Raw genomic sequence first — 25,510 nt, 5'->3', positions numbered from 1 at the left:
GCTGCTGACTTTTGTGGATTGATTTTTGTAGCCTGCTACTTTGCCAAAATGGTTTATTAGGTGTAGGAGTTTGGGGACTGAGTTTTTAAGGGTCTTTCAGATATAAGATCATGTCATCTGCGAATAGGGATAGTTTGATTTCTTCCTTGCCGATGTGGATCCCTTTGATGTCCTCCTCTTGTCTTATTGCTATGGCTAGGGATTCCAGCACTATATTAAAAAGAAGTGGGGAGAGTGGGCATCCTTGTCTTGTTCCTGAGTTTAGGGGGAATGATTTTAGTTTCTCCCCATTTAATATGATGTTAGCAGTTGGTCTGTTGTATATGGCTTTTATTGTTTTGAGGAATGTTCCATCTATTCCTGTTTTCTCCAGAGCTTTTAATAAGTATGGATGTTGAATTTTGTCAAAGGCTTTTTGGGCATCGACTGAGATAACAATGTGATTCTTGAATTTAATTCTGTTGATGTGGTGGATTACACTGATTGATTTACGGATGTTGAACCATCCTTGTGACTGTGGGATGAAGCCTACTTGGTCATGGTGTATAATTTTCTTGATCAGTTTCTGGATATTGTTAGCTAATATTTTATTGAGGAGCTTTGCATCTGTGTTCATTAGTGATATTGGTCTGTAGTTCTCTTTTTTTGTTGGGTCTTTGCCTGGTTTGGGAATGAGTATAATATTAGCTTCATAGAGTGAGTTTGGGATTTCTCCCTCTGTTTCTATTTCACGAAAGAGTTTGAGGAGTATTGGTATTAGCTCCTCACTAAAGGTTTTATAGAATTCGTTGGTGAATCCTTCTGGGCCTGGGCTTTTCTTTGTTGGGAGGTTCTTGATTACCCCCTGTATCTTGCTGTACGTTATTGGTTTATTTAGTTGATTTATTTCTTCTTGGTTCAGTTTGGGCAGTTTATACTTCTCTAAGTATTGATCCATTTCTGTAAAATTGTTGTTTTTTAGTGAGTAGAGGTTCTGGAAATAGTTCCTTATGATTGTTTGAATGTCATGTGTATTTGTTGTAATTTTTCCGGTGGAGTCCCTGATTTCACATATATGAGTCTCTTCTTTTTTTTTGTAAGTCTTGCGAGGGGTCTGTCGATTTTATTTATTTTCTCAAAGAACCAGCTTTTAGTCTTATTTATTTGTTGAATGGTCTTTCTATTCTCAATCAGATTTATCTCTTCTTTAATCTTTGTGATCTCTCTCCTCCTAGTCATTTTAGATTCGATCATTTCTTGTTTCTCCAGTTGTTTTAGTTTCATCATGAGGTTAATCATGTGCTCTGTTTCCATTCTTTTAATGTGAGTGCTGAGGGCGATGATCTTGCCCCTCAGTACTGCCTTAGCTGTGTCCCATAGGTTTCTTTGTGATGTATTTTCATTGTCATTGTGGCTTATGAATTCATTAATTTCATCTTTAATTTGGTCTGTGGCCCAAGTGTTGGATAACAGTGTGGGGTTTAGCCTCCAAGAATGTGTATAGCTCTGTGGCAACTGTTGTTATTGAGGGTTACCTTTATTCCACTGTGGTCAGATATAATACATGGGATGACGTCAATACTTTTGTATTTGCTGAGGTTCTTTGTGTGGGCTATGACATGCTCTATTTTGGAGTATGATCCATGGGCTGCTGGGAAGAGAAGGTGTATTGGGTCTCTGTAGGGTGGAATATTCTCTATAGATCTGTCAGATCCATTTGGGATATGGTATTACTTAGGTCCTCAGCTCCCTTGCTAATCCCCTGGGTGTTGGATCTGTCTCTTGGAGAGAGTGGGGTATTAAAATCACCCACTATGATTGTGTTTGGGTCTATCTTGTTCTGTAGTTCTGTGAGAATTTGCTTGACATATGTAGGGCCTCTTTTGTTCGCTGAATATACATTTATCACCGTGATGTCTTGATTCTGGATTTTTCCTTGTATTAAAATGTAGTGTCCTTCTTTGTCTTTTTTTTTTTTTTTTTTTTTTTTGCCAGTCCTGGGCCTTGGACTCAGGGCCTGAGCACTGTCCCTGGCTTCTTCCCGCTCAAGGCTAGCACTCTGCCACTTGAGCCACAGCGCCGCTTCTGGCCGTTTTCTGTATATGTGGTGCTGGGGAATCGAACCTAGGGCCTCGTGTATCCGAGGCAGGCACTCTTGCCACTAGGCTATATCCCCAGCCCCATTCTTTGTCTTTTTGAGTTGATTTTAATGAAAATTCCAGCTTGTCTGAGATCAGGATGGCTATTCCTGTCATTTTGGTAGGTGCGTTTGCTTGGAAGATCTTGCTCCATCCTTTCATTCGGAGCCTGTTTTTATCCCTTGCTCTAAGATGGGTCTCTTGTAGACAGCAGATGGCAACTTTTCTTTTTTTTTTTTTGGCCAGTCCTGGGCCTTGAACGCAGGGCCTGATCACCTTCCCTGGCTTCTTCCCGCTCAAGGCTAGCACTCTGCCACCTGAGCCACAGCACCCCTTCTGGCCGTTTTCCATATATGTGGTGCTGGGGAATCTAACCAAGAGCTTCATGTGTAGGAGGCAAGCACTCTTGCCACTAGACCATATTCCCAGCCCCAGATGGCAACTTTTTGTTTGCGGATCCATTCTGCCAGTCTGCTCCTCTTTATTGAAGAGTTTATACCATTTATATTCAAAGAGATCAAGGATAAGAGTGTTTTTTCTCCTTCCATTTTCCTGTTAGGCTGTTTTTCCTCTTTTTTTTTCTTGTCTTTAGTGAGCTGCTCTTTCTGTTGGGCTCTGGCTATTGTAGTTTCTTTCTGTTTCTGTCTGTGTGTCCTGTACGATTTCAGTTGGCTGGGGTTCCCCTCATAGAATTCGCTGTAGGGCTGGTTTTTTACTCACATACTCCTTTAGATCCTCTTTGCTATGGAAAGATCTGGTTTTCCCCTCGAATATGAACTCTAGCTTCGCTGGATATTTTATTCTAGGTTGGCAGTTGTTGGCCTGTAGGACTTGGATGGTGTTCTTCCATTCTTTTCGCGTGTGGTAGGTTTGTGTGGAGAGGTCTGCTGTTATTCGGATCATCTTCCTATTGTAATAAATTTCTTTCTTCACTTTGGCTGCATTCAAAATTTGCTCTTTGTTCTTGAGATCTGTCTTTGTGCACTAGCTCCTGGATTAGTCTGCCCTGGAGCTTTACCATTTCTTGGAGTGTGGTAATTTTCTGGTCCTTATCGGCTTTATCATCGTCCAAGAGAGATTCTGGATTCAATATAGTCAATTCTTTGTGCTGTGGATTCAAGTGTGGAGTTTATGGATGTCAGAGAGCTATTTATGGTTGCCAGATCAGCTCTGATTGTGGAAATTTCTTCCTTTAAAGAGTTGTATTTTAAATCTATTTTTTCATGCATTTCACTTCTCAGGATGTTAAGGTCTTCTTTAACGGAGGTTTGCACTGCACTTTTGCTTCCATTTCTTTCTTGGCTTCCTGGATGTACTTCAAGACTTCCACTCTAAATTCCTGGAATTGTTTTCTGATTTCGCTTCTGAGGCTTTCCATCATTTCTGCTATCATAGCCTCAGTTGTTTTTTCATTCTCCATCTTCTCTTCTGTCGTACTGCTTTTTGGAGCTGGCGAGTTGGCTTGCCCTTTGATGAACTGTGTTATATTTCTTTGTGATTTGGGCATCTGGAGATCTGTGGGTGGCTTCCCTGGTTTGGCTTTGTGCTGGTTCCCGCTGGTCCGTCAGTGGGAGACTTGTTTGTGTCCTGGCTCTGGGTTTGAGTTTGGCTGTTGAACCTTACTGCCCAATGGGTGAGCGTGACCTTCTCGATTGTTGCTGAGGTGGTCACCCTCACTTGTGCCCGCTTGTGCACTCCCGCGGGGGTTTGGGCAAGAAGTCCTCCTGCTGGAGGGCTAGCACGCTGGCCCATGCTGGCCCTCCCGGGGGCGTGTGCGTGTGCACTCTAGTGCTTCCTTTGGGGTTGTGTTGCCCAAGTTGTTGGAAGGTGTTTGTGTCCTCTCGCGAATTTGCTGGGGGTGGGATGTATGGGCCCCAGCAGGATCAAGTGTCCGGGCATGTGTTGGTGCCCACAGACTCTCTGTGCCTCCGCTGTGAGGGGGGGGTGTGTTTGGGCCCAGGTGACCCTGCTGTGCTGGTGTTGCTCACCAGCGAGCCTGGGGCTTCCAATGCCTACCAGTCCCCAGGCCCCTGCTGGGGAGGGGGTGGGGCCGATGTGGTCAGGTTCAGGCAGCTCTGTTGGGGCTTTGGGGGGGATGCCTTGGTGCTGCTCAGTCTCTGTTAGTTCCTGCATCCTCCCAGAGGGCTTAGCGCCGCCAGCTATGGAGCTGCTTTATTCCGTCGGGGTAGGGAGGAGGAGGGAGGGAGCTCTAGCTTCTTCGTAGGGTTTGGGTCTCTGGTAGAGCTGGTCTACCATTTGGGGGGGGCAATGGGGAACTTACTGGTCCTGGGTTGAGTGTGTGTCCCGCACTGCTGTGGGCTTTTCGGGGCTGTGGTGCTGGGGTGCGGCGATCGGTCCTTTGGTGGTGGTGGCCCTGGCTCTCCCGGTCTGCACCGCCAGGATCCCCTGCTGCTTACGTCTGATCCTGGCCGTTTGGTCCCGCACCTCTGGTCCTTCCCCGCCGTCTGTCTCGGTTGGTCTGCACTCCCCCTAGGGTCCGTGGAGCTCTTGCTGTCTGTACTCTGCACTCCTGGCGTGACTTTTCGGCTGTTGGTTTGCTGGCACCAGGTCCCCTTTCCCAGCCTGGCCCTGTTCGGGCCAGGGTTGGTGGGTGGGGGAGGGGTACCCCGGAGATTTTCTGGCTCCGTGTAGGTTATAGGCTCTTCTTTTTTGTTCTTTTTTGATTCCTGTGTTTCTCTGTTACTTCTGGTTACTGGGTTTGCTGGATTCTTGATGGGGTGTTGGGTGCTGGAGTTCCCAGCTACTTTTCAGTTGGAGCGAGTTGGGGTGCCTCCCTATCATGACAGCGCCATCTTCTCTCTTGCACACCAATTCTTGATGGGCATGCCTGGATTCCTACAACTAGGGGAGTCCCATCCCCAGGTAATGGGAGTTCCTGAACCCCAAGAGACAGGGGCGGGCACATGGCCTATAGGTCACTGAACCTGTCTGTCAAGTGCTTGGGACTGGGAGTTCCCTGTGACCCAGCCCTCTGACCTGACCCTATTTAGGGGCAGACGAGCTCAGGCGCCATGACACCATGCCACATGTTCGAGTCTTGTGTCTGTCATCCCCATGGTGTCCCAATTCAGCTCTCCCTTGGTGCTGAATTGGTTTGTTGGTCCTTGGAAATCCTTGTAAGTCTCTGTGCCACTGTCCTGTTCTGTGTTACATGTTTTTCTGAAACCTGGGACCGGTCCATCTGGAACTTCCCCAATAAATTCATCTTCTTACTTGAGACTGTCTCTGAGGGGTGGACTCTTGGAGGGATGGGGCATCGCCCCCTCCCTTGGATGCCATTACAATGGGTACACTGAATTCCTACAGACAGGGGCCAGGATTTGGACCCTCAAGCTCCCGGTAACCCTGCCCCTCTGAACTGTAGCCATTGAGCAGCTCAGCTTCCATTTTTCCTGGCCTTGCTGTGTCTTGCTGTGACCATTTAGGGTCTGACCAGCTCTGCCGCCATGACGCCATGCCGCGTATCTCTGTTCTGCTCATGTCCTGTCTCCGGTCTCCTGGACCTTCTGTGGTTGGCATAGCATCCCACTGTAGCTCCCCATTGGAGCTGAACTGATTTCTCAAGATGTGGCTTCTCCATTTCCTCACCATATAATCTGAAAATTTTGGGTTGCTGGAAGTTTTTGTTTTCTAACTGACCATATGGTTCTAAAATATGGGCCAAATAATGTCATTTTGCCACTTGGATTCCAGAAAACTTAAATGGCCAATTAAAAAAAAAATCTAAGCATGCCCCAAAGATTGTGCACAAGTATCTGTATGTAAAATATGTAAAAACTGTCATCCTGGTTTCAAGATTACTTGCTTTTTGACTACTATTGTAACTTAAGTCTTCTGTTAAACTGGTCCTGCAGCCTGTGGGTGGAGTCACAGTAAACAGCCTGGAGGCAATCCTGAGATCACTTGACTCCAAGCCAAAGGGGGGAAAAAAAACAGTTTTAAACCCAAATGATCATGTTTGGGTGCAAGAAAATGTGTCTAAGAAAAACACCAAAAGCTTCAAATATGCAGCAGATGGCATAAGTACACTGATGTAAAACCAGCACGTTATTTTTTATGTCCATCTATGCTAAAAGTCAAGTGTACATCTGATCCTGGCAACTCTTTGGTATAGACTAAGATTTTGCTTCTCCATTTTCTCTCCTGTGCTCTCATAAACTCTCTTTAAGATCAAGGGACCAGAGTCATTGTGGAACTGTTATGCCTAGATTTCCGGTCCCCAAAGATCACCAAGGAGCCGATACCGATGCAAATGCACGAGACTCTTTATTGCAAGCTCGAATCTGGACTCCCAACCGTCACTGACACAGCGGATCTGGATTGAGAGTTCCGACCCTCAGATAGGCAGGGTTTTTATTGTGATTACAACAGGGGCAGGGTATTTCCAACTTGGCAGATACTTGATTGGATGGCATTTAGCAAGCAAGTCTTGTTCTATTCCTATTGGCTTTCAGTTATCTATTTTGGCTTTGATATCGGAAACTGGCCTCAATATCAGGAATTGACAACAAGTGGTCACGTAGCACTGATGTAGGGGGTTATAGTACAGGGGGTAGAGCAAGTCACAAATGGGTTAAGCAAGCTGTTTACAGAAGCAGAATATTGCGGTCAGGCTGACCTAGTACCAACTTTAACAATTGCGACCATGTTTCCCCATTACCACTAAGCAAGCTTAAGCGGGCTAAAACAATCCAGTACTCAATCATAAGTAAACCAACCCAACAGTTACCATGGCATTTCTACTACTATTATTGTTATTTCTATAGTCTATGACTCTGATCATTTTTTACTGTCCGTTACCATGGTTGCTACCCAGGTATAGAGGGGAACAAGGGCTCCCTATATTTTTAAATGTCAAACTATAAGAAACTAGTCTCATGGGTGGGGGTGCAGCCCTCTATCATGGAGTCATCACCAAGGTTTAGAAGCTGTTATAATTTTAACACTAAAATTTATATTTAGTTACTCCAGTTTTCAGGTCAGCCCTAACAGAACGAGTATGCAAATGTGGGTGGGTGCTGACCTTTATTTTCCTGACCCAGGATGGATATTTTGCTGTATAGGATGCAGTAAGTACTGGCTCAGGAGGCAGGTTGGCGTGTATGTAACCTCTGTGGGGTGGCCGAGGCTACACGAAGCTGCCTCCACAGTCTGCTCTCAAACTGCCTGGCTTCACTACTGGTGATTCCTCATTCTGTCTCTCCTGTATGGGAGACTGCTCAGGGAACAAATGAAGTGCATTTCGCACCCTCCTCAGCATGGGTATCTCCCTGTGCCTATCCAGCCCAGCCATCTCTAGGAACCACTGCTGGTGTGCCTGTGAAGATTTTGACAGGCCTAGAGCACTCCTGCCCTGGCTCTGCCTCAAGTTGATCAGTTCTCGAAGACTTAGGACTGTGTATACTTCCAAGATTAGAGTTGGGTCTATAGCTGGTCTGTCATGGCAGAGTTGCAGTTGAATCTTCAAGTGTGCAGTAAGTTAAGACACATGTCTGTGACTCTTACTCCAAGATTAAAAGCATCAGAGTTGTGTTTGGTGGCCAAAGGTTTGCACTGGGTAGCATTGGTGTCTTCCCCCTCCATGTCAAAGAAACTGTCGTGGCCGCTGCAGGGAGCAGATTTGGTTGGCCTTTGGTCTTGTGTATTTTGTGATTGGGAAAAGGTTTGAACATGAGGACCAACTGTGAATTTTAGACTGTACTTGCAAGAGATGGTTACTGGCCCAAGCCTTCTAAAGTCCTTTTTAAGTTGTCACCCTGCTTAAACCATTAGGACACCAGCCTGCAAAAGCCAATGTACTCAGGGTAAACAACCAGGGAATACTGGGAGATTTCAAATGTCTTTAACTAGTCTGTGTAGAAATTTTCAGGCAACCCAGCAATTAGATGCATCTTGGTAAATAGCAAAAAGATGCCAGGTTTGGATTCTTGGCACAATGCTTGTTCTTGAATTAAGAAAATGTTGTTCGAGTTCAAAGGTTTTCTGAGAGTTAATTCAGATCACAGAAATAGCCCAAGGCACTCTAAAGTGCTAATCAGTTGCTGTTTAAAAACTCCTGTCCAGGCTGGGAATATGGCCTAGTGGCAAGAGAGCTTGCCTCGTATACATGAAGCCGTAGGTTCGATTCCTAAGCACCACGTATATAGAAAAGGTCAGAAGTGGCGCTGTGGCTCAAGTGGCAGAGTGCTAGCCTTGAGCAAAAAGAAGCCAGGGACAGTGCTTAGGACCTGAGTTCAAGCCCCAGGGCTGGCAAAAACTAAAGAAAACAAAAACCCCAAAACTCTTATCACATCTACTGAGTTCTGTCATTGCAGAACTCTGGCAAGAATTTGTTGGTCAATTCTCAACAAGTTAAGCTCAACAGGTAAGCTCTACTCCTATTGGTCTCCTTGTTGCTTTAATTGGAAATACAAAGGGCTTTTGTGGCCAAGACTCTTTTGATTCCAGTTCAAAAGCCAACTCGGGTAGGAAAATCCCTCTAAAACTCCATCTCCTAACTAACCAGCAAAGAGCCAGACTGGGAGCATGGCTCCAAGCATGGCTCCCAGCCAAGTACTGGAAGTGGCACTGTGGCTCAAGTGGTAGAGTATTAGCCTTGAGCAGAAGTGCTCAGGGACAGTGCCCAGGCCTTGAGTTCAAACCTCGTGAATGCCAACCTGGACAAGCTATCTAAGCAACAAGCACCTAGACCTTCAGGATGAGGTCAGTCCTTCGAGGACCCATGGAGAAGAGTAAGAGGAGATGAAGTTACTCCTAAATGGAATCACTTTAAACTTGCCCAAGAGAAATAGTTGCTTGCCCACCTAATGTCCATACCTGTCTACCTTTCTTCTGAACAGGAATTTGCATTCTTGCCTTTACTTGCTATTTGTGTGTGTACACACATATATGTATGTATACATATATTACATGTATATATGTGTATATATATAGATACATACATAGTAGCCTCTGACTGGTTACTCCCAACCAGTCCACTACCCAGTTGCCCCCCAAATACCCCTAAACACTTCCTTCCTGCCCCCAGTCCAGTTATTCATCCTTCCTTGTAATCAGCCACAATTGGGTTTATGTTCCAAATGGAACTTTTCTGGCTTATGGCCAGGGTATGTTCTCCCATGTTGTTCATGTTAACTGGTCCTGTCTTTTTAACAGGATAACATCCCTCACCCAGGACACCACCTGGGAACTTGCAGTTCAAGGTCATCCTCTTACTACAGGCAACTGGAGGCTTCACTTAGACTGCCTTGCCCAGCACAGATCTGGATCCTAAAGACCCCGGCCCCAGTGACTCCTTGAAGTGCCCAAGCTGCAGGAGGTAGCCAGAGGAGACCATGACACCCATTGGCTCTGATAACTATTCTCATGAAATGATGAGGACTTTTACCAACCAAACTGTCAAATACTTCTTGGACAGTACTTGGTTGAAATACAAATCAGGGATCCCTGACTACTTCACCCCTTTATAGCAGGAAGTAGCTCCAGAAGAAACCTCCACCCATACTCCCAGCCTGGTAGCCCTCCCTAGTTATTAATAAACAACAAATGGGGAAATGTTATCATTTCTCCCACTTCAGGTCGTCAGCTCCTCCCATTATCCCCTAGATCCACCCATACCTGAACTCCCTGCCCTAGAGCTATAATGGGCCACACCCACTCACCACTCAGACCTACCTACTTCCCCTCTAGCCCGAGTTCTACAAGTGACCACCTGGATAAGGTGCAGGCTCCATGTTGCTCCCTCTTCTGTGGGAGATATGACCCCACTGATAAGTCTCCTTATAAACCTTCTTCTCCTGCGTGGTCCCCTGGTATGGCTGGGACAGGTTCTTTCATACTGTACATTGCAAATTAGTTAATATGAAGTGGTACTTATTAGAACTTATGACTTAAAATGTTTTTGCAAATTTTGTCTGTAGCATTGACTACTAAAGAATTACGAATTTCAGTGGGGGGCCAGTGGCTCACTCTGTAATCTGAGCTACTCAGAAGGCTGACATCTGAGGATCATGGTTCAAGCCAGCCTAAGCAGGAAAGTCCATGAATTTATCCCCAATTAACCACTCAACAGTGGGAAACGCTATATGACAGCACCCAGGCACGGAGAACACTGCGTGCAACTCGCTTACTTCACGTGAGTTGCAATGGGAGGCAATTTAGCAAAAGCCAAGTATTTCAGGAGAAAAGTGAAACAAGTGAGTCTTTTAATTTTCATTACCAAGACAACTTCAAAGTATTTGTGAGTTTTGTTTTTTTCCTCTCTTATAACCTGGTGTTTTCTCTCATGGCCGGGCAGTACACCTCAGCAAGGTAAAAGCTCAAGGGAAAAGGCGTCGCTGCCTGACGGTACGTATCTAATCATGTAGGCTAAAGCAAACTTGTCTTTAAGTTGTCTGAGTGACTCCTCCTCCCTTGGCACATGCAGAGAGAAAATGCCTACCTATATGAAATAGGGATTAGGCACCAACCAACAGATTATTACATTACATTGGCCTAGGTTTGATTTTGGAGGAGTCATCGAGAGATGTGCATAAACAATTGCCAGATCTGCAGAGTACACATCACCCACAGCCCAAACAACCTCCCAAGGGGTTGTGGCAGCTATTACTAGCTTGAGAAGCTTTCTTCCTTCATTATATTCCCAGGGAACTCTCACAAATTCTCAGGGAATCTAAGCGAACGTGTTCATTTTTTTCCCCAAATTTGACATAACAAACACATCCCCGCCTTTCAGATAACAACAACAACAAAAAAGTAAAACAAAAACATTATGGGAACTCTTAATACTTTAGGTTGTTAAATAAATGAAAAAAATGGACTAGTATCAAACTACTGGGAGTAAGTAGGATTCTGTCAAGTCTGCTTGGATCTACAAGTGTCTATCAGCGTATATATGCATGCATGTGTGTATGTGTATGTTAGCAGTTCTGGAGTTTGAACTCAGTGACCCACCTGGAATCACCCCACCACACATTGCCTTTATTTAGATGGGAGGAATCTAACTTTTTGCCCAAGCTGTCTTCAAACATGGACCCTCCCAATCTCTACCTTCCAGTAGCTGGGATTACAGGCATAAACCACCTTGATAGCATAGAAATAAAATTTTAACATAGCATGTTATTTACATGTAGCCTTATTTTGCTGTCAGTTTTCATGTACATGCAATAAAAATCATGGCGGAAGAAATAATCAAAAAACCTTGAAAAATATACTTTCCAAACTTGATAGAACTACAGTAGTCAAGTGACCAGTAACAATGAAAATCTTGTCAAACTATCAGTTAGAAACAAGTCTTTTAGCTGGGTGCTGGTGGTTTATGCTTAGGATCCTAGCTACTCGAAAGCTGGGACCTGGAGGATGCCAGTTTGAAGCCATCTTGGGAAGAACGGTCCACAAGAATCCCTATCAAGTTAACCAGCAAAAAATCAGACTGAAGGCATGGCTCACGCATGGCTCACGTGCAAGAAAGCCAAGGAAGCAGGAGGCCCTATATGCAAGACACAGCAGTACTGGCACACACACACGTGGGTTTTTTTTAATAATTATATTTTTCTATCCTACTATTGCCCTTCCTGGTTACCAAAAATAAATGATCATGTTCATGTGTATTTGTGGTATGAACATGCGTATGAGTTTGCATATAAGTAATTGCCTTGTTTATCATCAAGACAACACTAAAATAAGTATACGTAAATACAGCTTGTATTAGTCCATTTGTGTGGTTATAACAGAAAGCTGTGGACTGAGTGGCTTGTAAACAATAGAAATGTATTTCTCACAGCTCTGGAGGCTGGGCAGCCAACATCAGGGCACTGGTAGATTTGGTGTCTGGTCAGGGCCTAATTCCTGGCTCAGAAAATGCCATCTTGTTTTTGTTTATTTGTGCATGTTTAGAGACTGTTTTGCTACGTAGCCCAGGCTGGTGTCCAGTTCAGCATTGGTCTGGCTCAGACTTCCAAGTGCTACGATTATACATATGTGCCATACTCAGTTCAAACTTTCATCTTTATTACTGTTATTAAATAGTTGTACAAAGAGGATTCAACTCCATATGTCAGGTACAATGCTTCTTGATCAGTGTCACCCCTTCCATCATTCTCCCCCATTTTTCCTCTTTCCACTCCTACCCTCAAATTATATAGTTCAATTTTTACATTATGTACATAGAATATAATGACTGCATTTTCTCACACTTCCTTCTTCCAGTTGTGTTCTTCCCCCTGAACATGTTTCTGCTTCCTGGTATTCATTTTGTTAAACAATTCATAATTGTTCAGAAGAATTACACCACTGGACCATCCCTTAAGTTTATTACCCTTTAGTCAATCAAACCTCATCATTGTAACCTTGTAAGACAGAGGGCCAACAGAGTTCTATGAGGACTTGTTTATTTACTATTATACTAGGGCTTGGACTCAGGGCCTGGTAGGCAGAGTCATACCTCTAGCTCTTTTTATTTTTATTTTTTGCATAAAGTCTTATATTTATGACCTGGGCTATGATCCTCCTATTTATGATATACATAGGATGACAGATGGCCAGCTCTCTTTTACCCAAGCTGGCCTTGAACTACAATACTCTTGTGCCACTGCACTGGGGGTTAGGATTGCAAGTTATAATTTTTTTTGCTATTCCTGGTGCTTGAATTCAGGACCTGAGCACTGTCCCTGGCTTCTTTTTGCTCAAGGCTAGCACTCTACCACTTGAGCCACAGCGCCACTTCTGGCTTTTTCTGTTTATGTAGCGCTAAGGAATCGAACCCAGGGCTTCATGCATTCTACGCAAGTACTACTGCTAAGCCACATTCCCAGCCCCACAAGATATAAATTTGATGAGGAACACATTCTGCTGTGGTCCACCCAAATTCATGTCCTTCCTACATGAAAAATGCATGTTACATTTCAAAAGCCCCCAAAGTCTTAACCCATTCCAGCATCAATTCTAAAATCTCACACCCAAAGTGTCCTATAAATGTTATCTAAATCTAAATCAGGGGAGATTCAAGGTACAATCATTCTAAAGCAAACTTTTCCAGCTACAAGACCAAACAAGTTATGTGCTTCTGAATCACAATGGCAGGACAGGCATAGCATAGATATTCCATCCCAAGAGAAAAAAAAATGGAAAAGAAGAAAGGGGATTTTAAGAAACAGGCAATCTTGAGAAAAATCCTCATTGGCTCAGTGCTTGGTCCTCCAGATCCACTGGGTGATAGTCACTTTTACAGCTCTGCCAGGCAGGGGTTGGGACCCAAGGCTCTGGGAGGCTCTGTACCTATAGCTTTGGTAGAATCCATTTGGCCCATTGAGGATTTCTTCTTCTTCTTTTTTTTGCCAGTCCTGGGCCTTGAACCTGATCCTGATCAGGATCCTGAGCACTGTCCCTGGCTTCTTTTTGCTCAAGGCTAGCACTCTACCACTTGAGCTGCAGCACCACTTCTGGTCATTTTCTATATATGTGGTGCTGGGGAATCGAACCCAGGGCTTTGTGTATACGAGGTGAGCACTTTACCACTAGGCCATATTCCCAGCCCCCCATTTGGCCCATTGAAAACAAGGTATCTGAGGGTAGGGATGGAAGGGGAGAACCAAGGAATGAGTGACACTGACCAAGAAGCATCGTGCTCATAAATGACTGATGAATTATAACCCCTGTGTACAACTACTTAACTTTAAAAAAAAACACAAAAAACAATTCTGTCTTTTGTTTTGCTGGTACTGAATTCAGGGTCTTGCTGCTGTCACTCAAGGCTGTCACCCAAGGCTAACACTCTACCACTTGAGCCACAGCTCCCCTTCTGGCTTTTTATGGTTAATTGGAGATAAGAGTCTTACTGACTTCCCTACCTAGGCTGAGTTCAAACCGCAATCCTCAGATCTCAGCCTCCTGAGTAGCTAGTATTAGTCATGAGCCATCAAAATCTGGCTAACAATTCTGCTTTTAAGTCTTTTCTCTTCTTTTTATTTATTATCAGCAGTCAGGAGAAGCCAAGCTTCAGCTGCAATACCTTGCTTAGAAATCATTTTCTTGGGCTGGAATGTAGCTCAGTGGCAAAGCGCTTGCCTAGCAAGTGCAACGTCCTGGGTTCGATCCCCAGTACCAAAAAAGAAAAAAACACACAAAAAAATACAGTTAAAAAGAAATCATTTTCTTATATTTTGAGTTTTACCACTTGCCAGTCCTACTTTCTAGCCAACACTAAATCATTGGCTGAACACAGTTCTGCCAAGTTCTTTGATAGCTCATAATATAGACTGGATTTTCTCCACTGTTGAATAATATGTGCTCATTCTGTCTAAACCTCATCGTAATGGCTTTATTGTATATACATAACCAACATGTCCATGTCCTCAGTTATTTAGGTATTCTCTAAGATGAAAACTTTTTCTATAGCTCTCCTTTTTCATTCTGAGTCCTAAATAGTATCACATATAAAATCACAGCAATTTAGACTTTTTCTACCTATTCCTCAAAACTCAACCACTACCCCTTTTCTCTATTCATTTCATTAATTTTGCCATAATTAACTCACTGTAAGTTACAATACAAAATCAGCAAAGCTGATAACAAATTCTTTTTTTTTAATAATTTTATTGTTATTATTAAGCTGTTATACAGAGGGGTTATTACTCCATAAGTTACACAATGAGTACATTTCTGATTTGTACAATGCCACCCCTTCCTTCACTTTTATTTATTTATTTATTTTTCTTGCCAGTCCTGGGCCTTGGACTCAGTGCCTGAGCATTGTCCCTGGCTTCTTTTTGCTCAAGGCTAGCACTCTGCCACTTGAGCCACAGCGCCACTTCTGGCCGTTTTCTATACATATGGTGCTGAGGAATTGAACCCAGGGCTTCATGTATATGAGGCAAGCACTCTTGCCACTAGGCTATATTCCCAGCCCGATAACAAATTCTTTAAAAAGATTATTTTAGACAGTTCATGAATTAGGAGTTTATACAGTTGATTCTCATTACAATCTGTGTTAACAAATTGTCTACTTGCTTAAATTTATTTGTAACTCCCAAATCAAAGCCAAATGTGGGATTTTTTTCATAGTCATTTGCAGGTATTCACAAGGCAACAAACATTTTTATTGATAATATAACATGTATACGTTGCCAGTTGAGGTCAAACTGGATGATGTTTTGCCTTAGGTTTTTTTTTTTGGCGAGGCCTAGGGCTTGAACTCAGGGCCTAGGTGCTGTCCCTGAGCTTTTTCTGCTCAAGGCTAGCATTCTACCACTTGAGCTCTCCCTTCTGGCTTTTTGCTGGTTAATTGGAGATAAGAGTCTCACAGCCTTTCTTGCCTAGGCTGGCTTCAGACTGGGATCTTAGATCTGGGCCTCCTGAATAGCTATGATTATAAGGGTGAGCCATCAGCACTCAGCTAAGATCACATCTTTTAATAAAAAAGGAATACAAGTATTTATTCAGGGTCTTTATTTGGCTTTTGATTAACAGAACAACCTTGAATGTATATAACTGATGTTGTATTAAAGGTAACATGCCATAAACTACTTCTTTTCATTTATTGTTCTTGTTTTGGTTTAGAGTCTTGCTATGTAGTCCCAGTTGCACAGCAAATTGGCCATCCTCACTTGTAGCCCAGGCTTCTGCCTTAGTCTCATGACTATTAGGACTACAGGCATCACTATCACATGTGGCTTAACCTTTTTTTTTTGAGGGGGGGCAGTACTAGGGCTTGAACCTGGGGCCTCATACTTACTGAGCTTTCACTCTGCCATTTGAGCCACACCTCCAGCCCTTTTCTTTTTAAAAAATAAACATACTTGGGCTGGGAATATGGCCTAGTGGTAAGAGTGCTTGCCTCGTATACATGAAGCCCTGAGTTCGATTCCCCAGTAACACATATATAGAAAATGGCCAGAAGTGGCACTGTGGCTCAAGTGGCAGAGTGCTAGCCTTGAGCAAAAAGCAGCCAGGGACAGTGCTCTGGCCTTGAGTCCAAGCCCCAGGACTGGCAAAAAAAATTTTAAATTAAAAAAACACATAATAAATGGAGTTTATGTTAATTTTGTAACTGAAATATATTGTCATTATTAACAGTTACAATAATCTACTTCATTGAAAACTGGGCTGAGCATGTTGTTTAAAAGACTGACAGTACTCACTGCCTTACATATGAATCTGTACCCCTCTGTACCACACTTTGATAATAAAGAAAAAAGTTTAATTAATTAAAAATAAATAAAAGACTGCCATATAGAGGCTTTGAAGAAGATAGTTCATTGCACTAGTTGCATTTTGCCTATTTACCTGGTGCTCATCTCAAGCAATATCCTGAAAATTTTATATCAAAGGCAGGTGTGGTAGCGCATGTTTGTAATCTCAGTTATGCGGAAAGTAGGAAAGGAATGACTGTAGTTCAAGGATAGCTTGGGGAAAAATTTGCAGAGACTATCTCGAAAACAACAAAAAATAAAGTCATAGCCACTAAACTAGAAAGACAGCCAACCATATGCGAAAGTATCTTCACCAGCACAGCAACAGACAAAGGCCTAATATCTGTCATCTACAGAGAACTCAAAAAATGAACCCCCTCCATATCCAGTAAACCAATTATTAAATGGGCAAAGGAGCTAAAGAGAGACTTCGCAGGAGAAGAAATAAAAATGGCAAAGAAACATATGAGGAAATGTTCAACATCCCTGGCAGTAAAGGAAATGCAAATAAAAACAACCCTAAGATACCACCTCACCCCAGTTAGAACGGCCTATACTCTGAACTCAGGCAACAACAAGTGCTGGAGGGGATGCGGGGAAAGAGGAACCCTTCTCCATTGTTGGTGGGAGTGCAAATTAGTACAACCACTTTGGAGAACAGTATGGAGGTTCTTCAAAAAGCTCAGCATAGACCTACCCTATGACCCAGCCATACCACTCCTAGGCATCTATCCTGAACAACAGGTCTCAAGATGTCATAAAGACATCTGCACTTCCATGTTTATCGCTGCACAATTCACAATAGCCAAAATACGGAAACAACCCAGATGCCCCTCCACAGATGAATGGATTAAGAAAATGTGGTACCTATACACAATGGAATATTACATAGCGATTGGAAATGATAAAATATTGGTATTCGCAGGGAAATGGTCAGAATTTGAACAAATAATGTTGAGCGAGACAAGCCTAGAACACAGAAAAAAAGGGGCATGGCCTCCTTGATAAACGACTGTTAGGGCGGGGGTGCGGACAGTAGAGACCAGGTCTGCGAAGCAAAAAACTTCTGTCAAATGGTATTTCCACAGGTTTGGGTCAGTGACCTTACATTATGTATCTAAAACCAAACAACTACTAAACATAAAAAGGTCTAGAATAAACCTATCAGTGGATCACAATAGCTCAACAGCTATGTACACTTGATCATATAAGACGAGGATAAGCAAAAACAACTCCAAGAGAAGGACACAGGAGGATGCTACTGTTGATGTTATCTTTAAAGTTCTAGGAGAATTTCCTGTGGTGTACCCTACGTGGTTACTATATATGATTTTGGTACACTGGATATTGTATATATGCTTACCTGATCTAGGAAAGAGAAAGAAAAATGAGGGTGTAAGATATCACAAGAAATGTATTCACTGCCTTATTATGTAACTGTACCCCCTTTGCACAACACCTTGTCAATAAAATTTAATTTTTCAAAAAAAAAGCTGGCATGTAACCCAAATCTCACTATTTGGGAGGTAGGAGGATCATGGTCTAAGGCCAGCCCTGGACAAAAAGCGCGACTCTTCTCTGAAAAATGAAAGCAGATATATTTACATACATACATGTATACACCTACACTATGGAACAAATTTTGATGTAAAATCTAGTAGATTCTCTTAATTTATAAAATTTGAGCAACTCTCAACAGAAAATAAAGCCAGAGAAAAAATATAACCCAGGTGTTTTTGTCAGTTATGAGGCTTGAACTCAGGGCCTGGGCTCTGTCCTTGAGCTCTTTTGATCAAGGCTGTCACTCTACCACTTTGAGCCACAGCGCTACCTCCAGTTTTCTGGTGATTCATCGGAGATAAGAGTCTCACAGCCTTTTTTGCCTGGGCTGGTGGCTTTAAAACACAATCCTCAGATCTCAGCCTCCTGAGTAGCTAGGATTACAGGCATGAGTCACTGGCACCTGCCTTTTTTTTTTTTCTTTGTTTCTTTCCTTGTTCTTGCAGCAGCACTTGAACTATGACTCCATCCCAAACCAAAAGTTTTATGGTAATGTTGCTGTAGAATAATACTTTTATTGGTGTTACTAAGTAGGTCCTATGCTGAAAAGTCAAACTCAACAGGCCATAAAACAAAACTTTCATAGATTTTTAGTTAACAAATATCAAATAGTTATTTGATGATGATCTACTTTACTTTTTTTTTTTTTTTTTTTTTTTTTGGCCAGTCCTGGGCCTTGGACTCAGGGCCTGAGCACTGTCCCTGGCTTCTTCCCGCTCAAGGCTAGCACTCTGCCACTTGAGCCACAGCGCCGCTTCTGGCCGTTTTCTGTATATGTGGTGCTGGGGAATCGAACCTAGGGCCTCGTGTATCCGAGGCAGGCACTCTTGCCACTAGGCTATATCCCCAGCCCTACTTTACTTTTTAAATATTCACATTTGGAAGTAAGAAAAACAAATGAAATTTACAATCTATTATACAAAGTAATATTCCTTAACAGAGAAGCAAAATTTATATTATTCAAACACTTCCTTTAAATTGGAGGTACTAATATATTATCTCACTTTTATCTGATCAATAATGCTTTCTCAAATCCATCAACAGTTCTCTAATTCTGTATAGTTAATACCAACAACTCCTTTCTATTGTGTTGAGTTAGTGTCTTCTGGGCAGATGGCATGTGATTGGCTATCTTTCATTTGTACACCAAATGAACATCTAATCAAGGAATATTTAGTAGACAAAGGTAATCCAATACATAATCTTTAGTACTGTGGAAAACAGAAGGCTCTTCAGAATGGATTCAGTGGACTTTAATTTTATTTATATTTAGGCAACTACAGCATACAAAGGACCCATTTTGAAAAAACTGTTCCCTCCCTTTTCCATTTCTGAAGCAACAGGTGCCCTGGGCTGGTGAATTCACCAGCATGAGTCACTTCAGGACAGCCCAGCCCAGTTGGACAGACAACAAGACATATTTACCGTTTCCAACTAAACTCTCAAAAGAAGGTATGAATCAAATTTCACTTCACAACAGGAAAGATATAATTAATCCTCAAAGTGAATGTGATTCAAACAGCAGCAGCAATACTGCTGTGCAACTTGAAGAAAGGAGCCTCAGTAACATTGCGCTACATCAGAGACATATAGGGGGGAGCCAGGCACTGAGAGCCATTCAGAAGGCTGAGACCTGGAGGGTCTGGGTTCAAAGCTAATCTGGGAAGAAGACTCCATGTGACTCCATTTCCTAAAAAAACAGCAAAAATCTAGGCTAGAGACTCAAGTGGTAGAGTGTACTAGTCATGAGCTAGCAAGCTGCACACGTATAAGACTCTAAGTTCAAACCCAGTAAAAGGAAGGAAGGAGGTAGGACTCCATGAAAAAGGGCTGATCCATACTGTGGTAGGTATTTAAATTTAAACATAGTGATGCTGGTTCTTGTTTTGGTTGTCTTATATTAAGACAATAGTGAAAAGTTGAAGGACAGAAAAAAGTCATGGAAACACTTTCCTTTTCCTAGATATGACTTAGGTCCAATTCCAGTCACACGATTAAAGAACAATGTAGAGAATAAAAAATGAATTCAGAAAGAAAAAAAAATACCTCAAACTGGTTGAAGCACTAGGTATAGAAGATAATTCAAAATGGAGAGGGAGGACTTCATTAAATAGCCTTAAAAATATGTAGCCATCAATCAGAAGAAGTCTTCCTTTGCTAGTTAAGAATGAAGGGCTGGGGGGCTGGGGGGCTGGGCATATGGCCTAGTGGCAAGAGTGCTTGCCTTGCATACATGAAGCCCTGGGTTCAATTCCCCAGCACCACATATATAGAAAACGGCCAGAAGTGGCGCTGTGGCTCAAGGGGCAGAGTGCTAGCCTTGAGCAAAAGGAAGCCAGGGACAGTGCTCAGGCCCTGAGTTCAAGGCCCAGGACTGGCCAAACAAAAAAAAAAGAATGAAGGGCTGGGAATGAGGCTTAGTGGTTGAGTGCTTGCCTTGCATACATGAAGCCCTGGGTTCCATTCCCCAGCACTATATATATAAAAAAAGCCAGAAGTGGTGCTGTCAGGTTCAAGTGGCAGAGTGCTAGCCTTGAGCAAAAGAAGCCAGGGATAGTGCTCAGGCCCTGAATCCAAGCCCCAGGACTGGCCAAAAAAAAAAGAAAAGAAAAGAAAAGAAAAAGGCAACAATGAACTGGAAATGAGCATCCTCTATGACATAAATATGTATAACATTTATGTCCAATGGAGTAGATTAAGTAAATTATATCAATTTGACCAAAATGAGGGGTTCCTAGTGCAAGGGTGGTATGAGTTTGTTATGTACATGGGCAGAGCATGGCATGTTGTGCATTTATAAAAGCTGTGGAGGTACTTGAAGGCAGGCAATCACTTTTTACCAACCACTCACTGTAGAAGGCTTTTGATTCATCTCAACAACTGACAGTCACACTGCATACATGGCCATTGGCACCAAACTCTTACTCTATACCAGGTATTGTGGAACATTCCCTGCAACAGCCCTGAAGTGGACTTCATGATCACCCTTAAGAGGTGACAGAAAGAGGCTGAGAATATGGTCTAGTGGTAAAGTGCTGGCCTTGTATACATGAAGCCCTGGGTTCAATTCCTCAGCACCACATATATAGAAAAAAGCCGGAAGTGGCGCTGTGGCTCAAGAGGTAGAGTGCTAGCCTTGAGCAAAAAGAAGCCAGGGACAGTGCTCAGGCCCTGAGTCCAAGGCCCAGGACTGGCAACAAAAACAAAACAAAAGAGGTGACAGAAAAGACTTGGAAGGCAAATGACCGGCCCAAGTTCCTCCTGCTTACAAAGGGCAATAATGAGATTTAATCTCAAGCTTACTTGCCAACAAACTGGCAGCTTTTTGTTTTTCTACGTTGCTTTCCAAGACCACATAGCCATATGATATAATTTTTAAAGGAGAAAAAAATCAAGATAAGAAATTGTAAATACTGGGCTGGGAATATGGCCTCGTGGCAAGAGTGCTTGCCTTGTATACATGAAGCTCTGGGTTCAATTCCCCAGCACCACATATACAGAAAACGGCCAGAAGTGGTGCTGTGGCTCAAGTGGTAGAGTGCTAGCCTTGAGCAAAAAGAAGCCAGGGACAGTGCTCAGGCCCTGAGCCCAAGGCCCAGGACTGGCAAAAACAAAAAAACAAAAAGGGTCTCATGAACTTTTCTGCCCAGGCTGGCTTCAAGCCACAATCCTCAGGTCTCAGCTTCCTGAGTAGCTAGGATTACAGGCGTGAGCCACTGGCGCCTGGGTAAAAGTTACAAATTTTGAATTCATTTTTTTTCCCTCTCCAAGTGAGACTTCTCATCCGGCTGAAATTATTCAACTACTGTTCTAATTATTCAACTACTGTTCTACCATCTCTCACAACCCTTTCTTAGCACTAGGATCCTATAGTATTTTGTCAATTTAGTATCAAACAAATAAAAAAGTATTAGCATTCTCAATATTATAGAGAAACGGAGGCATTTATTCAACTAAGCTTTACTGTCTACCTATTATATGTCAGTGATTTGTCCAGATACTAGAGAATTCCTATTTAGTTCAGAGCTTATAGTTCCAAGATGAAATTCTATCTGCAGTGATGAAGGGTGGAACTTTCTGGCTCTAAGCCCTGGAGCAACAGTTCAGGGCCACACCCACTAGAGAAGGGAGGTTGGGTTGCTCTGTGTCAGAGCCTCAGGATGTCTTCCTCACACCTGGACCAAGATCAACAGAGAGATTTTTACAAAATAGCCTTAGAACCTAACAGGACTCCAGAGACACATTCTGAGCTTGTTTCTGCATCATCCTCTGGGAGTTCATTATTTCTTTAGGTTCTTCTGGAGAAACCAGATAGACACAAATGGTTGAGACAATCAGCAATTTGGAGAGTTAGCTGGTCTTGGTCCTTATTGTTAAGAAAAAAGAACCTTCTATTTAAGCAAGCTGGATTTCTGAGAAGACAATTCTAAAATGAGTATGATGAAATACGTGTTCTCACTGTCATTGTCAGGGTGAGCCTACAAAGCAGTTTGGTAGATCTGACCTGAGCACCACCTAGGCATCCAGAAAACAACCACCAGAGAGCCACCATCTTCCAGCCTCAGAATCTAGATAAGCAATACTTGTTTGGAATACAATGAGGACTTTTAGTGCAGGGTTATAAAAACTGTGTTCATAAAAAGATATATAAAACTTAAACTACTTATAACAAGTAAGTATCTAGGCAAAATACACACTTCTGCTGACTCTTTACCTTCTTTCATTTTGCCTCTCAGGCAGGTCATCCTAGTTTTTTAGAAGTAGGTGCCTTTCATATTTCTTCAAGTTGTCATTAAAAAATGTGCTGATGGGTGCTGGTAACTCACACTTACAATCCAACTCAAGAGACTGAGATTTGGAGGACTGTAACTCAAAACTAGCCCAGGCAGAGAAGTCCTTGAGACTCCATCTCCAAAGAACCAGAAAAAAGCTGGGCTGGAGGTATGGCTCAAGTGATGGAGCACCAGCAGCAAACAAGCAAGCTAAACAAGAGCGAGGCCCCTGAGTTCAAGTCATAGTACCAGTACACACACACATTCACAAGACTTCTTCTGAATCCATAGCTGGCCATAATGATGTACACGCGTCATCATAAAATATGTAGGAGGCTAAGGCTGGGAGAATCAAAGTTCTAGGCCAGCCTAGAACTTTAAAACAGGGAAGCAGAATGCAGTTGTATGTGCCTGTCATCCTAGCAACCATAGGAGCTTATGTAGTTGGACCTTGGCTTAGGCATGTGCCTGGGACCAAAAAGAAGACTCTGTCTCAAAAAAAACCAGTGAAAAGGCTGGATTCAGGTCTGGTAAGTGCAAAGGCCTGAGCTTTACCCTAGTCACACACACACACACACACACACACACACACACACACACACACACACACACACACAAAGGAAGGAAGAATGAACAAAAGGAAGGGAAAAAAGGATATTGTGTTAAATGTGAACAGTGGTGAAAATCTAAGATGGTTGGAAGAACTTCTAAATCAACTAAAAGACCATCATGTTCAGAAAAGGTAGAACTCACATTCCTAATGTATGAGTCGAATGCCATTAACATCATGTTATCTATCTTACCTTCGATACAACTTGGACTGTCCAAAAGTCATAATTACCAATGGCACATGGAAGGTCGTCAATACTAGAATGACCTGAAGGGAGACAAAAGCATTCTGTTAATAGGAGAAACACTACAATTGCAAGCTAGTATCTAATGAGATTACACCACCCCTGAAAATTTTGTTGATATCTTTAATTGTAGTAGCCTATATTGTAATATATTGGAAACTGAAGAAGGAATAAATTACTAGGGCTTAAAATGAATGACTTAAGAAGTCATTAACTCATTTCACTGAAATGATTTCTCTTTGCAAATACTTTAGGCCTTGAGGCAAAGCTACTGTAATATAGGTTACAACTGAGGAAGGATTTAACTACTTTGTATCCGTATTAGCATACATTAGTCTCAGGCAAGAACATATTAATGTTTTCTGTCTACCAGAGGCTGGAATGACTGGTATTCTAACAGGTAATTCCACTAAATTCATTTGATAAATAAGTATTTTTCTACAAAAAATATTGATGAGAAAAAATTTGGCATATATATGACTACAGTAGTTTATGGAGATTTAAAAAAATACATTTAGTAAGAAGTCTTGGGATTGGAGGTGTGGTTCAGTTGGTAGAGCACTAGCCAATGGGCAAATGCATGAGTACTGGTTAAGTTCCAGTCTCAGACCTAGAAAAAAATAAGAATAAATCTTGACAATATCAACCAGCTTAGATAAATGGGTAAATCACAAAAATTTAGGGCATTCAGTTTAAAAGAAACTGAGATGTGCTGAAAGAAATTTTAAGGAGTTTAAAAATAAATGCAAATAAGAAGCCTATAATCCTAGCTACTCAGTGGACTGAGATCTGAGGATCATAGTTCTAAGCCAGACCGAGTAGACAAATCCTCAACACTTTTTTTCTACAAATAACTAGCAAAAGTCAGAAGTGGCTCACACGGCAGGAGCACATGGCAGAGCTCCAGTCATGAACAAGAAAGCTGAGGCCCTGAGTTCAAACCCTAGTACAAGAAGAAGGAAGGAAGAAGGAGATGAACGAGGACAAGGAGGGAGAGGAGGAGTAGGACGAAGGGGGGCGGGGGGCGAGGAAGAGGAGGATTACTTCCTTTTCTAAACCAAAATTTTATTTCTTTGGCTTCTGACATAGCTATTCTGTTCCTTAAAGCTAAGACACCCACGTTACTGAAACACCAGGGTCATAGGACATGGTCCCTGTCCTAGTTCAGGCAGGACAACAGAACCAGGCAACACCAAGCTTTGAGTGAACCTGAGGCCCATGCGTCTTTAGCACACTTCCCTCTGCCCCGGGTTGGACACCAGCAGCACACTCGGAGGGACAACTAGCTGAAGGACTCCCTTCCATTCCCGCTTCCATTCCCCCAGCCCTCCTTTTTGTAGGGACAGTGTCAGCCAAGGAAGGTGGAACAACCATGGGCCCACAGATGCCACAGTCTTTCAATATAATTGTGGGACATAATACACAAAAAATAGTTTGGGGCGAAAAATGCCAAAACGTGTGCTGTGCTTCTTTCTGCATCTACATAGCAATCTTCACATGGTACTCTTCTTCCTCTTGCTCCTTCTTGTTCATCTTGATGTTAAAGAGCCACCAAGGACTAAAACTGTTTTCCTGCTATTGAAGAACATCTCAAGTGAAGCATACCAATTCCAAGTCTGTCCTGAAAGTATTCATTTTCTATGAGGTTGAATATGGTATCGGAAATAAATGATATTTACTGTTTAATCTCTCCAAATCTACCTCATCTTACTATAGTATAATAGACTCAAGATATTACTTACCCCAGTGCTATCTCCAACCCAGGACAAGGATACTGAGCCACTGAGATCATCAAACACATGCTAAAAGGAGAAAAAGAAATTAATTTAATAGCATCTATTCTCCTTTAGTTTATTACCATTGTTCTGCGTAATTAGGCTTATAATTTGAAGGGGAATATGGACTTCTAGAACAAAAATTGGAAGAGATGGGATTTAACTACTTAACCTGAATCACAAATAACTCAGAAAGTTAAATTCTCTCACACACAAAGTAAGCCA

General features: G+C 42.5%; 1 protein-coding gene across 4 annotated transcripts in view; it reads right to left on the bottom strand.

Annotated features, from left to right (window-relative positions):
- Sort1 (sortilin 1) overlaps positions 1–25,510 on the bottom strand; it is a 93,227-nt gene that overhangs the window by 42,097 nt on the left and 25,620 nt on the right. For all 4 annotated transcript variants that reach the window (XM_048363065.1, XM_048363067.1, XM_048363066.1 and 1 more), the window contains exons 2-3: positions 25,253–25,312; positions 23,460–23,533 (exon numbers count right to left, since the gene is read on the bottom strand). In XM_048363065.1, coding sequence (XP_048219022.1) covers positions 23,460–23,533; positions 25,253–25,312 — 134 coding nt within the window. The remainder of the gene's footprint in view (positions 1–23,459; positions 23,534–25,252; positions 25,313–25,510) is intronic.

This window comes from Perognathus longimembris, chromosome 15 (genome assembly GCF_023159225.1).
Source record: "Perognathus longimembris pacificus isolate PPM17 chromosome 15, ASM2315922v1, whole genome shotgun sequence".
In the NCBI taxonomy this organism is placed as follows: domain Eukaryota; kingdom Metazoa; phylum Chordata; class Mammalia; order Rodentia; family Heteromyidae; genus Perognathus; species Perognathus longimembris.
The sequence above is the reverse complement of the archived record's forward strand: the minus strand, read 5'-3'. Positions and strand labels throughout refer to the sequence as shown.